General features: G+C 42.8%; 1 protein-coding gene across 1 annotated transcript in view; it reads right to left on the bottom strand.

Annotated features, from left to right (window-relative positions):
* The window catches only part of LOC310931132 (bromodomain-containing protein 1-like), a gene marked incomplete at its 3' end in the record, with an annotated part of 17,287 nt that extends 1,290 nt beyond the window's left edge, over window positions 1-15,997 (bottom strand). The window contains exons 1-11 of the mRNA XM_083894242.1: window positions 15,800-15,997; window positions 12,744-14,134; window positions 10,512-10,668; window positions 10,308-10,436; window positions 9,349-9,477; window positions 7,796-8,108; window positions 6,793-7,548; window positions 6,557-6,683; window positions 5,342-5,472; window positions 543-665; window positions 21-115 (exon numbers count right to left, since the gene is read on the bottom strand). Of these exons, the coding sequence (XP_083750368.1) occupies window positions 21-115; window positions 543-665; window positions 5,342-5,472; window positions 6,557-6,683; window positions 6,793-7,548; window positions 7,796-8,108; window positions 9,349-9,477; window positions 10,308-10,436; window positions 10,512-10,668; window positions 12,744-14,116 (3,333 nt within the window). The 5' untranslated portion in view covers window positions 14,117-14,134; window positions 15,800-15,997. The remainder of the gene's footprint in view (window positions 1-20; window positions 116-542; window positions 666-5,341; window positions 5,473-6,556; window positions 6,684-6,792; window positions 7,549-7,795; window positions 8,109-9,348; window positions 9,478-10,307; window positions 10,437-10,511; window positions 10,669-12,743; window positions 14,135-15,799) is intronic.
* Window positions 15,998-16,481: the final 484 nt, after the last annotated feature.

Genomic DNA, 16,481 nt, shown 5'->3' with positions numbered 1-16,481 from the left:
GTGGTCTAACACTCACTCACCAGGGCAGGATAGGAGGGATATCCACTACATTTAGCCCAAACTAGTTTAAGAGGCTCCAGAACAAATGGAGAAGCAGCAGTGGGTTTCCACACCTCTACAGGAACAATAAAAGCAAGTTATGAAGGAGTCACTGCAACAGACACAGAGCACAACCAGTCTCCACAACCAGCCATAGACACAGGAATCACATGCTACTGTTTTCATTTGAAAACTCAAAGCCAACTGTGTCCAGCATGACAAGGAACTTGCGTCCATGTTGACTAGGGATGAGAATTACACAACATTTTGAAAGTCGATTGACGAGGTACACGTGTCGAATGTTTGTCGTTTTTTTTCACAGAAGCAGCAACAGCAGCAATGTAGGGGTGGAAAATATTAGTATATTACTGTACTACTTGATTTTAGGCTCAACAACATGGCTGTAATGTCCATTATTGTCCATCAAAGCAGCAATAAAAAAAAAAGTGGGGTGCTCTCTCCACTGGCACGGGTGTGTCGCCAGACGGCTCAGGTTTTTGAACCTGCGCCCGTTAGGTGTCCAGAGTGCAGGATCTTGACTGGGGAGATGCCGGTTTCATTTTTGTAGCGATTGTTGTGTCTTGCCGTGGCCGGGCTCTCTCCTCCACGCACACCATCATCTGAGACTGCAGGGAGCTGGATAGCAGGCTCACCTTTTGATGCACAGCTTCTTTAACCTCGTTGGTCTTGAACTTTAGGTGTTATGGTGGTTTTTTTGCAGAGGTGCGCACTTGTTGATTGTCGATCGTTTTGTAGACAAAAAAGTCCCAACCCTAATATTGACATGCCTGAACTGGGTCTACTTCTCTTAGTTTCTGTCCATCCAGATTAAACCAGCCCAGGAGTTTTCAAAAGTATACAGAGTCAGGGGTGTTTTTACATTCTAAGTTATGTGCGTTAGCTGGTATATGCTGCAGGGTATGTTATGTTAGCATGTTATCCGGCCTTTGGGCGTTGTCACGTGAATCTGGAGAGCAAAAAAATTGTCAAAGGCCAAAATGTCCGGCGGAAAAAATGCCAAATAACTAAATCAATGATTAAGGGGTTGTCCACATGAAAGCGGTGATAGGTGAATACACAGAATTTTTGTTTGCCTGAGCGGCGTTCCGTCCACATGGAGACAGCCTTTTAGGGGATATCTTTATATCCTGTTCAGTTCATGGCTGTTTGTCTCAACAAGACATCGGACGATGCATGAGAATAGACTGAAGGCTTCATCCTCCATGGAATATTACACAGTTTGCATGGAGAAAACAAAAACAAGAAAACTTCACTGGGTTACTGGCCCATTTATACTCCAATTCTGACTATTCAACATCTGTCCATCTGCACAAAGCACGATCTCTGAAAGTACCCAGCATGCCTGTGTGTTTTTTTCATTGGCATGAATGTTATGTCTTGAAAAGGGACTGTACGGTACACAAACGTCCCTCAAAGATTATCAGAAGAAATGTCTGAAACTACCATAAATGTATGTAGTTACATAAACAGACACGCACTCAAATGTGCTGCTCCCTCTCGCACAATACAAGCAAACACACTCAACTTCCATCAATGGATTTTTTTTCTTCCCTGATGGCACGGGCTTATTCCAAGATGACAATGCCAGGATTCATGTGGCTAAAATTGTGAAAGAGAGGTTCAGGGATCATGAGACATGATTTTCACCATATGTCCAGACCTTAACCCGATTGAGAATCTTTGGGATGTGCTGGAGAAGGCTTTCGCAGTGGTCCCACACTCCGATCATGAATACAAGATTAATGCAATACACTTATAATAAAAAATAAATAAATCCTGTGACATTGAAGAAGCTCATTGAAACAATGCCACAGGGAATGAGTGCTGTAGTCAAAGCTTGTGTAATCACGCAAAGAGTGTGACCCTTTTTTTAGGGGGCCAGGCAGTGTATATTCACATAGAGTGGTTATCCTAGCCTAACACTTAGCATAGCAACAATTGCTTCTCGCTCTTCCTCTCAGTCATATGTGAGTGAAAGGAAACATCATACCCCAACAGCCACTGTTGCACAATCACACTGACAGTCTATCTGCTGTGCGTGCGTGTGTACGCTCAGTGGTGGAACTGCTATGATCGATATAGAGAGCAGATGAGAATTGCGCGACCATGTAGAGACAGAAACGACCTGACATTTCGTGTAAATAAGATAAATAACATAAGCAGTCATATTGTTAGCCCTGCGTCCGGCATCTCTGACAAATAATTCAGAAAATATGCATTTACCTCACCGTCGTTGCGCACTGTAACATTCCTTGTCCCCCTTCCCAGTCTCCGCTACAGTGCACATAAAGTAATTGCACTGCCCCATTGCAACAGAGCCGACATCATAACAACACATATAAACTTTCCAATACATGCAAATATCCATTTGGAAATCTTGATCATTATGCGGGAGCCTCTGTGCTGTGCTACGCCACAGTGAAACTGCTGCCTCCATTGGGAAACTGATTGATGTGATGCCGTTTTATACACGGGTCTCAGAAAGCAACTTCCTGAAAATCAGCGAGTTTCACAAAAGTTGAGCATGAAAAACTTTAATTACTCAATATCCTTAAATAACTGCTTTCTGATTCTGATTATTGAACTCTTAATGCCACATTATACTTCTTCAACTGCATAATGCGTTATCCGACTGCGTCACCACGGAGACCCCTCGAGCCTTCATACTTCTGCGTCGTGGTGACGGCTACGCACTGCAATTTCCCTCCCGATCAGTAGGGGTCGCTGCACAAGGTTGTTGTGCTTCTGGCTACAGTGAGCAATGGCGTCCGAGAGAGAAAGAGAGAGAAAGACTGTTGTTGTTGAAACAGTGGCCGTTTCTCACTTGTCACGGAACGCAGTTATAAGATAATTTGAGGTGAGAAATTGGCCATTTAGGGTCTAAACATGTGCTGTGTGTGTTAAGATATGACATATTTATAGTTTGGCAGCGACGTTGTCTGCGGGGAGCAGCCCCGCGTCTGTGGACGCTCGGTGCGCACTGTGAGCCGGCAAAGAGCAGCTTCGCTCGGCCTGTCCTGAGGACCAATCGCAGCTCTTGCCGTCTCCGTTGTCCCTTGACAGAGTGACGGACACTTGCAGTCGGAGACGACGCAGAGGCTCCCCGACAGGCTCTCCGTCGACGCACAGGACTCTGCGTAACCTACGCAGAGCACTTTACGCAGGAGTATAAATTGGGCTTAAATGCATCATAGGCTATTTTGCTCAGAATGCACAACATATGGTTTATCTTATTTATTTTTGTGCTATTTCAGTTACAATGTTCTACTCTGAATGTATTTAATTAGCTATTTTTGTTATTTATTTTTATTTGAATGTATTTATTTAGGTACCATTTACCTTATACTGTATAATGTTCTATGTTTGCATATTTTATTTTGCAAATATTAAAAGCTTTCAGATTTGAAATTCTGTTTATTTCTTTCAGATGCATTGTCTACACTTATATAACCATATAAGATCAAATACCAGTTAAACGCTGCACTTTGTTGAAAATGACTTATTTTTTTGGTAATCACTGAATGTCACTGGGACTCATCTAATGGTGCATTTCCACCGGCTTGGCTCACCTCGGCACGGATAAGTTACATTTCCACTATCAAAGTACCTGGTACTGGTGCTCTGGCAAATTTCCAAGCACGCCGAGTAGGTACTATGTGTGACGTCGCCCGGACTGCTGGCTACTGATTGGCCAGAGTGCCGTCACAGGGAGAGACGTCCTACACAAGGATCAAGTCGAATAGTGCCGAACTGTAGATCAGTTAAAACTAGTTAACAATCCTAAAAACGATGGTTAATCTCCAACAACTACCAGGGAAATGTCTAAAATGTCAATATTTAACAGTGTCTTGTCCACGACCGGCATCACAAACCCTGCCACTGTATTACAGTCCAGAGACTGTGTCAGACGGAGTCTGTGCTCCAGTAAGTACTGAGCAAATATTTTTAATTAACTGACACTGAAAACAACTGCTTTACAAGACACTAGTCACTGTGTGTGTGTGTATGTGTGTGAGCCAGGACTACTAGTGCAAATGTGCCATAAAAGACCACATTACATTGAAAACCTAGCAACATCACTGCATAAGGCCATTTGGTTTGTTTATTAAAAGGACAAGGTATAGAGTTCTATAGGAAAGGTAACATTATATTGCTTCTGTTGTGATCTGGTGCTATATAGAAAACAAAATTACATCTTGATAGTTAAATTTGACTGATCTTGTCAGATGAGCCTATTGAACTGGTTGGTAGTATTCGCACGATTTAAGATAACAGCAAGTTGGACATTCATGGATAATACGTATACAGAATGGAGCCAATAAAACACTGGATTTCTAAGGCCATTTAATTTTAAAAAGTTTAGACTGGCATGGCCATGGGTTTAGTCAGCGTTGCACCCTCATGGACATGGTATCATGGATCAGCAGTGCTACTGTAAAATTCCAAGACAAACACTGGTATACAAGCGAGTGCTGTGTGAACCCGTGCCCACTGCTGGACTCTGCCTTGATTCAGTGAAATAGTTAAAGTAAATACAGTACATTCAATTATGTAATAATGGGTCCTTAAATAAACTGCTTCTGAGAAAAAATTCTGTTACATCACTAATTGTTTTCACATCGTATTGTTGCGTTCTCAAGTGTAATCACATGGAATGGTGGAGTAACTACAGATTCAAGACCCAATCACAAAATATGGACATTTGCTGGACAATAGACTGTAATAAGCCTATAATTCCAAGGACCTGAAGATAAAAACGTTCCCCTTGTCCATCACAGTTTTCCTGTGCATTTAACACTTCCATGTTGACTAACATAAAATAACCTCAAAGATCCAGTAAGTTATACTCTATATCCCCCTCTACACCTGACATTAGAATGTGATTTCTGTGACTAGATAGTGGTTCACCACATGAATTTACACCTGATATTAGCATCTCCAGTCTCCACATCAAGATCCGATTGCTATCCGATTACTGTCACCTCCCCCTCAGTGTGCTTCCACACCAACATTAGCCGTACATGTATTTGCACCATTCTATCTGTAGACACTGTTAGACATTGTTAGAAGCATGCTGTAAATTACGGAATGCTGTAAATGTAAATTTCACTTAAAATAATTGATGTGAAGTCCTACCCCAAGTAGAGACTACTTCCTGGGGTAAGTAAATATCTTTAGCCAATGGAATTAAGAACTGCACAATAAGAACACCACAATGTTGTTTCATGCACATTCATCACATGACATGTATTGCTGACTGAGCACACACTTCTCTGCTCACCTGGAGAGATCTTAGCAGCTTTGGTGAACTCCCCATTATCCACACAGGCCATCAGATTGCTTTTGTCATCCACAGTGCTCCGTCGAGTCGCCACCTGCCGCCCTTTACTGCCTTTAGATACAATGATGGTGCTGATGGAGACATGAGAAAGGTTAGAGACTCTTTAAAGAACGTGTAACGCACATGCAGAGCATTAAAACTATAAAACTACAAAACTAATCAGACTAGCAAAAGGCAATATTGCATTGTAAAAAATACAATACTCTGGAACGGTGGATGCATAGCTACTCATTATCAAAACATTGTTTTAACAATGTTTAAAAATAGTTTCGTCACGACTCCCCACCGCAGTCCCTTTTATGACTTTGACCCGGAGTCAGACCCAGAGTCAGAAGACACTGTCGCTCGTGAAACACCTCCACAACGGACGTTATTCTTCTTCTGCGGTACAATGTACGCAGCCGGATGTACCCGGACCAGGAGGATCCGCTGTTCAGGAGAAATGCTGGTTACGTGAGTAGAAGGGTTTTTTTCAGAGATCTCGCTGAGCCCGAGATTACAATAAAACACAGCGTTCTCAGCAGTGGCTGAACTGTTTGTTTCAACCTTCAGGGCTTTGTAAACAAGGTAATGTCGCAGATAAACACCAAAAAACAGCATCAATTGGAACTTCCGGTCTAGGTCCGCTTTAAAGCGGCATGAGCAGAGCATGGCACTGAGTGCAGCGTTGCTCACACGATGCCGGAACAGCCATCAGGAGCAACATGTGGTTAAGTTTTAAATCCATAAAAACACACAAGATGGTGCAGAGAAAATGCGGGCCAAAAATGGAAGCAATTACAGGTGGATGCCCAAAAGTGCTCCATAATAACAGACATTACTCTCAGATGACCCCCTAATGACCCATTCACACCTTGTCTCAGGTAAAACAAACAACCTAAAACTGGGAGGGGTGAACGATCTTTAAAATTCTTTAGACCGGTATCAGCCTCTGAGGTTAAATATCTGCTTCTTCCCACTTGTTAGTCAGAACTGAAGAAGCCTCTTGGAGGAGAGGTGAAACGTATTCAACTCAACTCAAGAAAGTCCAGTCGCCCACAGCTAACTACTGAAGATAACAGATATACTTCAATACAAAGCCCACTTATGTATAAAATCAAATTTGATTATTACCCGTCAAAAACAGGTCTCCGATTGTGCCCCTTCTGGACTCACCTTGTGCTGCAGAAGACACTCCCACTGGAGGAGATGCTCGATTCAGATGCACATCGACGGCGAGGTTCCACCAGGCGAGGAGACGGTGAGATTTCCTCCTCCTCGACCACAAAACCATTTGCGATTCCTTAGGAATAAAAAAACAGCAGTTTGTCACAGTAGAGTTACAACATATTACCTAATGTTTCTCAGGGCAATTTTTAAATAGCATTTTGAAATACGTTCTGAATTGGTACCTGTGCCGAGGCGTTTAATTGGCGACTCCTCGTCTTCATCCTCTCCATCAGCACTGCTGCTGCGTCGTCTTTTCTTCGGCAATAGGAGTGTCTCCAGTCGAGGTATCACTACAGACAGGAAGGTTTTAGCGCCCAAGGATGGAGGTGGAACAGAGGATGCCTCCTGGGCCTTGGATGTTTTCTGCAAGCTGGCACCCTTGGACTTGTGGAATAGTAAACCAGTACGTCTTTTGCAGATATCAGGGGCTCTTGTGTTGCTGACACCATTAGGGAGTGGTGGGCCTGGGGGGTGCCCATTGGGGATATCTGGGTGTGGTGAGGTAGACATGTTACTGTCAAACTCCATGGGAGTCTGGTCTATGCTGGGTTTCACTAGCTGTAAATGGGGCCGCTCCAAGTCACTGGGTGAGGTGTCAAGCTGTGATGGTGAGGTCAACAGCTCTAACATTGGTGGAGATAAAGATTGCTCTTCCTGTTGCACACAGGTTTCTGCTGGAAGTTCAGGTAGTGGTTTCTCATCAGTCTCGGTGGGAGCGGGTCCAAGTTCTGGGGCAGCAAATGGTGGTGGTGGAAGGGACTTCTTAAGGCTCATCTCACTACGTACCTCCATGATGATCTTCTTGAGAAGTTTGAGCCTCTTACTGCGGGATGGACTGTGTTTCATGGCAGTGCTCAGGTCCAGCTTCTCCAGCAGTTCCTTTAGCTGAACTTCCAGGGGGGTTTGCTGACGGTAGGTGGGGATTAGCAGGCGGTCAACTGCAAGAGTGAGAGAGATTGTTATCAACGTTATCTCAAGAACACAGTGGTAGAGCTAGTAAACACATATTTTGAGTCTCTCCATTCGATGTTGGAAAAACAAAGCAAAAGTCAAGTTAAAGTATAGTCAAACTGTACTTCACATATGAAGATTTCATATTTTAAGATTAGCCCACGTCAAACTTTTGCCCCTTTGTGACACATTCACATAATGACACATTATTGATTTTTGCATGTCTAAACTTACCATCCTCCCAGGAAAAGGGGTGTGGGGTTTCTGGATTTGGGGCTTCAGGTAGATGCAAGCAGCTGGGGAAATCAAAGCCGATCCGCTCAGTCTCTCTGCGAGCCCTGCGGAGAATGACTCCTCCATGATCCTGCATCCGCTGAGCTGCCTTGAAGAAGAAGGTGTCCTTGGCGTTGTATTTCATGCAGTTGGTGATGATGAGATTGAAGTCCTCCTCAAACTCCTCTAGGCTTCTATAGCAATGAGTATCAATGCGTTTTCTCATGGTGGAAAAGTCCATGGGATTTTTGATGTGATCCAGGTAGTCCGGAACCTACAGAAAAGAAAACAAAAGGTTGGAATGCTTCACGAATCTGGTCTGAATAGAGACACTGTACATTTTGGTTCCATGGAGTCCTAGGTCTAAGTGACAAATCATTCAGTCAGGTCAAGTCAGTGTGAGCGCAGCCAAACATTAGCAGTGAAAGTAGAGCATACTGTATGTGTGGGAATGGAACAGAAGGCATGTAGGGCAGGGCAGTATGGCCTAAAAATTAAATCTCAGATTTCTTCCACACCAAACTTGATGATTTTAAACTCGTTTACCCCTTCTTAGGGACCTTTTCTGCTAATTTCTGGCTGCAGAAATCTTGGTGTTACATTTGATCAGTCATTGCTATTTGATGAACACATACAAAAAATAACCTGTTGCTGCTTTTTCCACCCCAGAAACATTCCAAAACTCAGGTCAATTGTGTCTCACTCAGAACTAGAGATGATCATTCACGCCTTGATTACTGTGATTCCCTCTTCACCTGTCTCAGTAAAACCCTGTATTAGCATCCTTGCACTGGCTACCTGTTAATTTCAGGATCCAAATTAAAATCCTCATCCTGACACATAGAGCCATCAACGGTCAGGCCCCTCCATATTTAGAAGATCTCCGCTCTCACTACCACCCTGCAAGGTCACTGCGATCGGCTGGAAGCCTGTTACTCCCCAGAGCAGACTAAAAACCAGAGGCGACAGAGCGTTCCAGTCCGTCGCCCCAAAATGGTGGAACTCTCTACCATCTAAGTTAAGAGCTGCTTCTTCTGCCGACAGTTTTAAAAAGCAACTAAAAACTCATCTGTTGAGGCAGGCGCTTGAAATTTAAATATGTTGCTGTATTTCTTTAAATGTACTGCAGCTTTTGTTGTTTGTATTTTATTTGTATAATGTTTTTATTATTTTTATTGTTCATGTATCTTGTGAAGCATATGTATCTTGTGAAGTATGTGAAAAGTGCTATAGGAATTGTACTTACGTCACTTATTTAAAAAATACATTATGCAAATTATACAAATAAAAAGAAATTATTGAGACAAGTTTGAATTAAAACTATTAATTCTTAATTAAATTGATTGATCACAAAACTTTACATGGACACTAATTATAGTTTCAATGATCAGTAGGCATGTATGCAGTAGAGTAATGCGTATGGATGGAGCTCCCTCCAAATATGGAACTCGAAAAGTCTGAAGAGGACATAAATCAATTGTCAGGTTGTTTTAGGAGATAAAATGGTTGCAAACCTCTTTGATGCTGACGGGCTGAGCAAAGATGTTGTACTGGTCCTTCTCCTGCAGTTGGCTGAGCACAGCTCTCAGCAGAATGTTGAAGGGGGTCAGCTGGACCTCCAGCACCGACTGTTGCAGCTTTATCTGTTGCAGAAACAGACAATTGTCACAGGATTAAGCTATTATAATGATTCAAACCCAGTGTTTGGATGTGTACATACATATATGTATAGTTAGTTGGTTAGTTAGTGCTGGGTGAAATATTTATACCATGGTATTTTTCCTCAATGATCAATGTTTCGCAGTATATATCAATAATTTTTATGCATGAGCATTAAGACTGTGTTTGTGTGTGCAAGTTGAACAAGAGAAAGGTACTTGGGCTCTTTTCTGTACTTGGACCGGTGGCCCAAGCATTGCCAACTTCACATCCTGGGAGCGTTTAAAAAAGCAGATATTTTTTTCTGCATTTCAGGTGGTTGACAAGACACGTTCCAAATTGTGCTGTCCATCCACTAGTGCACGAGTGTGCTCACCTGTGTGCACGGGTGTGCTCACCTGTGTGCGCACATCAGGGCGAATCTCCGCCGTACGCAATACAGAAGGCAGATGAGAATTGTAAACCCGTGTCCATGTAGAGACAGAAATGACATGCCGTTGTGTACATACGACAAATAACATGAGGCTATTTAGTTTGTTTAATAAAAGGACAAGGTATATGCCTGTTCTATAGGAAAGGTAACATTAAATGACTTCTGTTGTGATCTGGCACGATATATAAAATAACATTCAATAAAATTAACAACCTTCAATGATATAATGGTGGAGGAAACACTGAAACTTTTCCAACACTGTGTGGAAATGAGTCAAGTTTTGGACTTTTACTGAGATATACTGTGTTTGGTTGGCAGTTGGCATCAACACAGTCTTAACAAATTCACCACAGATTTGATTTACAGGTGAGCTGACTCTACCTCTTCCCTCTTGAGCTTCTCTCTCTTCCTGATGAGCTCTAGCAGCAGACGAGCTCGCTCCAGGTCGTGCCGGAGGCGGTGCCACTCTTTCAGTTGTTCCTTTAGCAGCTGGTTCATTTCCATACGGTCCTGGAAAAAAACAGATTTCATTTCAGTAGGTTGAACTATATAGAAGGTAATGCTCGATTGTCTAACAGCACTGACCGGTTGCTTGACTTTCGGTAGCTGAATGTTGGCCTGCAGCCGGCGGATCAGCGGTACATTGTTCCTCGACTGTCTCTTCAACACCCAGTAGCTCAGTAACCGTTCAACAAACTGACGTTTCCTCTGAACTGCCACTTGGTTCAATATAGTGTCGAAACTGAACCACAGGAAATAAAACAAGATGTTAGTCAGCAAATACAGGAGGAGAAAAATGCATGTTTTCATATCTCTTATGGAAGTGATCCTTGAGCTCTCTCTGAATGCTCCCGTTTCTTAGTTCATAGTAACTGCTTGTAAACCAACAGCTTCTCCCCTGTGATTTCCAACCACGGTCAGTGTCGGTTCTGGTGAAACATAACCTGACTTTTGAATGTTTAACTTTCCTCACTGTCACTCGGTTGCAAGTAGGTCTGTGTCTTTGTGAAACTCTGCTGCCTCTGTGTTTGTGTGTGTGTGTGTGTGTGTGACAGGCAGCTAGTACCGCCACCTGTAAAGACAGGGAGACAAACACAGATCTCTCCTCAGGACTGGGAACTGCAGAAAGCCATCGTAAACAATCTCATTGTGTCCAATACCCCTAACAGCACCATTAAAGTTGGCACTTAATGATACTACTGTATTTCAAAATTGTATCGTACTGTACGATTAGTACCTATCCCTTAGTTTATAGTAGCTATGAATAGCAACGTTTATTCAGTATATCGGTAGGATGGAGTACGAGAAATAAAGGCGAATGGGAAGGCCAACAAGATGGTAGTGAGACTTGCTATGATGTATGGCTTGGAGACAGTGGCATGGTCTAAAAGGCAGGAGAGGAAAAAAATGTGTTGGGGGTGACCAGGATGGACAGGATTAGAAATGACCACTTAAAAATAAAGTAAGAGAGTCAAGGTTTAGATGGTTTGGTCACAGGCAGAGGGGGAATATTGATTCTAATGGGATGTTGAAGTTAGGGCTGGGCAAGAGGAAAACCACAGAGAGGGTTCACGGACTTTGTTAAGAAGGACCAAGAAAAGAAGAATGAATGTAAGGCAGGCTTATTCAACTAGCGGCTCGCGGGCCAGATACTGCCCTTTTTAATTTTCCTATGGCCTCAACTCCCTGAACTGTCAGTGCATCGCAATGTCATTCACCAAAGCTAAAGTGACACAAAGTTGACTTAGAAAATAGTCAGTTCTAGAGCGAAGAGCCGGAGAAATTACCAGCTAGTACACGCACCAAACTGTGTGTTTGTGTACTCATGACCACGTTTCTGTGCTAAAGGAGCGCATTAACTTAAAGAGGCACAGGTCAAATCATGGCTCGTTTTCTGTTTTCTGCCAGTTTTCCAGAGGTCATGGAGGAGCGGAGGACGAACGTACAGGCAAAGGCATAGGTTTGGTGACAAGGTTTGGCTTCAGGTTTGGCCCTAAAACTTAAAAGCTGTGCACTGTGTCAGAACAGCACATCACCTGCACTCTCTCTGTCATCTGCCTTTTGACTCGCAGTGATGCGTTCACTGATACCAGTAAAATCCGCCCGCTCTACTCTGACAGCATTCACACACACTGTCCTGGCTATAATCTAAAAGTAGTGGCTTTCTCCATATATTAGTGGGGACATGTCCACTGCCCATTGTTGACAAAACAATACGCCTCATGTTGTTCTCTGTTAGTGTGGGATTTAACTTTTGCACCTCTCTTGAATGTCCAACTCTGTCCCACTAGTAAAGTGGACTGACTAGAAGTGAAAAATACAGTATATGTTTGGCTATTTTTATTCCATGCAGCAATATATTTGACCCACAAAACACCAGGTATTTTTCTTTTGGACCATCCACTTCTGAAGTTGAATAACTCTAATGTAAGGTATGATCTGGCACCTCAAACTTGATATTGTGTTGGGAGCAACTGACAGCTGACCTACTAACTGTTGTATTGTAATTGTCAACTATTTCTTATCATCAATTAATAACTTTTCATGTTTTTTTTTGTTTTTGTTTTTTAAATAATTAAAATAAATTGTCTGACTTTTCTCTCTTAAACATGAATAGTTTCAGGGAGTTTTTGCTCTACAAAATAAATAAATCATTACAGCTTTGAGAACATCCACATTTCCAGGTTTTGGGAAAAGTGATAAACATGTTCTTACATTTTATGGATAAAAATAACTAATCCATTAATAGAAAAAAGAATCGACATATTTATCGATTGCAAAATACATGCATTTTTGGAACGTTGCTCGCCTTCCTACCTTGAGGAGGTAATACTTGGACCAGTGTTGGTGGGGGACTCGGGTTGTGGTTGTGGTTCAGGTTCCGTCCTCTTACTCTTTTTCTTGTGCCAACCTTTGGCACGGGAACTACCCCTTTTTTCAGCCCTCTTGTGACAGGCTCCATTTTTTGGATGCAACTTCTCATAGATGTTGAGGGGGCGGCGGTTGCAACCTTCGGGTGTGTGGCTGCAGCAATAAGCAGTTTTTTTCACAGAGAATGTGGTGGCACCAGATGCCATCACCTCTTTGACAGGCTCCATTTTCATGTAGAGGCCAGCCTTCTGGGCACAGCTGACATGGAAGGCAGTGTAACAGTTGATCTTGTCACACTGGATGCATGCTCCTGCACCCTTCTCCTTACACAGGTAGCAGGTTAGCTTCCAGCGTGCAGGTGGGATGTTGCGGACACCGTCGATGGGCTCGATGAAAACCGTGTCTGAGAAGCCGACCTCGGGGACCCACAGAGCACATGCCACATGGCCCCAGCGGTCGTCATCTGTCTTCTTCAGAGCCCCACCTTGGTTGGGGCAGAAAACACACTCTGCAGGCCGTGACGGACACTGCAGGCAGTGGCGGCACAGCCATTGACCCTCTGGGACGTATGGCACGCCATAGCACTCCTGATGCACAGCGATGTTGCAGGAGTCACAGAAGAGAATAACATTGCTGTCTGCACCATCTCCATCCATGCAGATGCAGCAAACAGCATCCTCGTCCACCAGAGGCTGCAGATCACTTTGACCCTGTGTGACCAAGAAGGACTCCTTCTCAAAGCGGTCCATCAGGAACTCAAAGAGGTTGTGTGACACCTGGCTGATCCCCTCACTCTTCCTCTTCTCGTTGACGAGCTCCAGCCAGGCATAGTCTTCCTCATCCATGTCATACTCCACTTCCTCGTCCAGCTCCTCAGCGGTCCTCTCTGTGTACTTGTAATATGCCGCTTGCCTTTTTGGCACAACAGGCAGATTGTATTCAACAGTTCTAACCTTCGGCTCTAACAGGCTGCTGACACTGCTCTGGGTGCCACTAGTGCCGTGGGAGGCTGTGAGAGCTGCAATTTTCTTCTGCTGGTTGTTTTTGAGACGCATAGAGCGCACCAGTACCTGCTGGGGCTTCTCATTGTTCTCCTTGTTGCTGTTACACTCAATGATTTCCTGAGCAGCGGGGTCATCGTCAGTGATAACATCAAGCTTGTCATAGATACTAAGCCGGTGTACACGGCCGTCAACCTCCAGCTCCACAATCCGCTGAGCTTGTGCATAAGTCAGTGTTTCCCGGTTTGGTGACGGCTTGATCGGAGAGGACTCCCTCTTCAGCACAGATGGCCGGTGATTTCTACCTTTTTTCTTCATCTTGAAACAGTCAACCCTCTGAAAATCAAAGAAATTAAACAACAGTATTATTAACTGACTGATGTGTGCTAGTTTTTAAATTCAATACAAGTGAAGCAATGCCAAGCACACAGAGCATTACATACAATAAAACATAAACCAGCACCAATGATTAACGGCTTTAAGGCCGACTCAAATATGCATTCCAGGAGCAACGGTGGTCAGATAATGGTGTTTATACAAGGATGTCTGCACCTTTTCCAAGGAATACAATAATAAGTAGCTGGAGATGAAGAGAACAGAGAAGAATGTAATACATTTTTAGATAAGCCTTGTACAATTGTTGGTAAGCAATAGAGTAGGATCTGAGATTAATCAAGTAATTTATGGATGCACGCTTTCCATGTTTCCTTTGCAAATGCAAATATAATAATAAAATAATTTATCTGTGGAACTTATATAGGTTATACAGCGAGCTGCTCCTACTAATAATAAAATAAATACAATCAGGGCGAGTACAAATAGAGATATTTTGCTTTGTCTTTGTAGTTTAAAAAATGAAATACAATGATGGGTCAAAATTAATAGAGGCTCTCAAACGAGGATACAGATTTAAGTCTTCAAATATGCTTGATTTAACAAGGAACAAAAGTTAAGCAAAAATGTTAATGTCCAACAATGCTCAAGCTGACAGAAGTAAATCAAAAGTAGAAATACTTCCACTGTAAAGGGTGATGAGAAAGAAATGCCAAGAATTTGCTTTCTAAAACTAAACCAAAGTGTTGCCAAAAAAAATGATAACGGATAATAATTAATAACGTATGGGCATGTCCATGATCGTTCATTTGTACTCATAATTTATGTAATAATATTAAAAGTCACAAATACCTAATTGCAAAGACATAATCTGTAACTTTAAAAGATGAGTTGTCAACTTCTATAATGTGAAAATGCAGTGTTTTTATTTTCCATACATAACAGTAAATGAAACGATCTCAGGCATTAAAATGGGGCGTGGGACGTTGAACAGACATAACTTTAAAGACAATTGTTTATGAATTGTTCAGTAATGATTATGGTTAACTTCAGCTCTGAAATTTTTTATTTAGGAACTAAATTAAGTTCTATCTCTGCTATATCAGCAACAGTAATTTAAAGCTAGCAGCTCAGTTTATGTTTAAGAGTAGCTTTAATTCCTGACGTCACGTGTTTTCATACCGCAATTTTACGACTGGCTAACACACGATTGATGAATGAAAACTGACAGAGACTCGACATCACTCTTTTGGAGAGGTTTGTTGTTGATTATGATCGGAGAACGACAGTAGCTCTCTGCTAACCTGAGTTAACGTAAGCTAAACGCTAGCTGAACACAGCACAAACACAATCCTCCTCTACAGTGACCCAACTCTGTCCAGCATTGTAAATCAAACAAGAAAATACGCCGGTGGTGATGCGGCGGTGGACTAAGTGGGATTCGTTCATTGGTTTAGTTCACTCCGTCCACAAACATGGCTAACGTTGCCCTGTTAACACTACTATTACCAAGTGGGGGAGGAAATATGGCGACCAGCAAGGTGCTGCCTTCACTGCAAGTTCTCTTTTTTCCGGGGAACTGTACGTGTTGGTTTAAGTTAAAAACAAATCCCCGGATTTGAGGAGGTGGTTACGAAAGAGTAATTTACAGCGTGAGACTGAACTTACCACGGGGTTTTCACGAATTCAGCTCGCACAAAAGTAGCAATGGCGGCGCGGCCTGTGGAGCAAAAGCAGTGGCTAAATCCACATCCAGCCCTTTTCTCCAACGGCGGCCGCGGCTCGCACTCAACCGAGAAAACCCTGAGCGTAACTGGCGGGTATCCAGGGCGACGGAGCCGGTCCTGTGTTCTGTTGTAATCCGTTAAAACGATGGTAAGCAGGACTGTTGAATTGCAGTCAGTCACAAGTGGCAGAGCTCAGCGGTGGCTCGAGCTTCAGCTTCTCTTCCCCAACAACAATGCGGTACGCTGTGCACGTCGTGACGCGCCGACGTCATCACGCACAAAAAAACAAACCGGAACAAACGCAAAGCTTTTTCTTATTAACATAGTGAGCATTACCATTGAGAATAATCACTACACAGATCACACAGAGCATGACTTAGAAAAAGATTAATAATGACAAGGAGCTACAACTAGTCATGACTACATGACCACTTTTTTAAATGGACAAACATTCAAATTTTGTTTGATTTAAATGAGTTTGAGTTAGTGCCTTATTCATTACAGAATATGTCAAATAGAGGTATTTTTTGTACATTCTTTTAGAAGAATTATAACAGTCCAGCACAGTATATACAGATTATATGATGCAGCAAATCCAATATACATCAACAGCAGTGATCTAA

Source organism: Microchirus variegatus (genome assembly GCF_963457635.1).
Source record: "Microchirus variegatus genome assembly, chromosome: 8".
Taxonomy (NCBI): domain Eukaryota; kingdom Metazoa; phylum Chordata; class Actinopteri; order Pleuronectiformes; family Soleidae; genus Microchirus; species Microchirus variegatus.
Note: the sequence above shows the minus strand (reverse complement) of the source record. Positions and strands in the feature narration are given on the sequence as shown.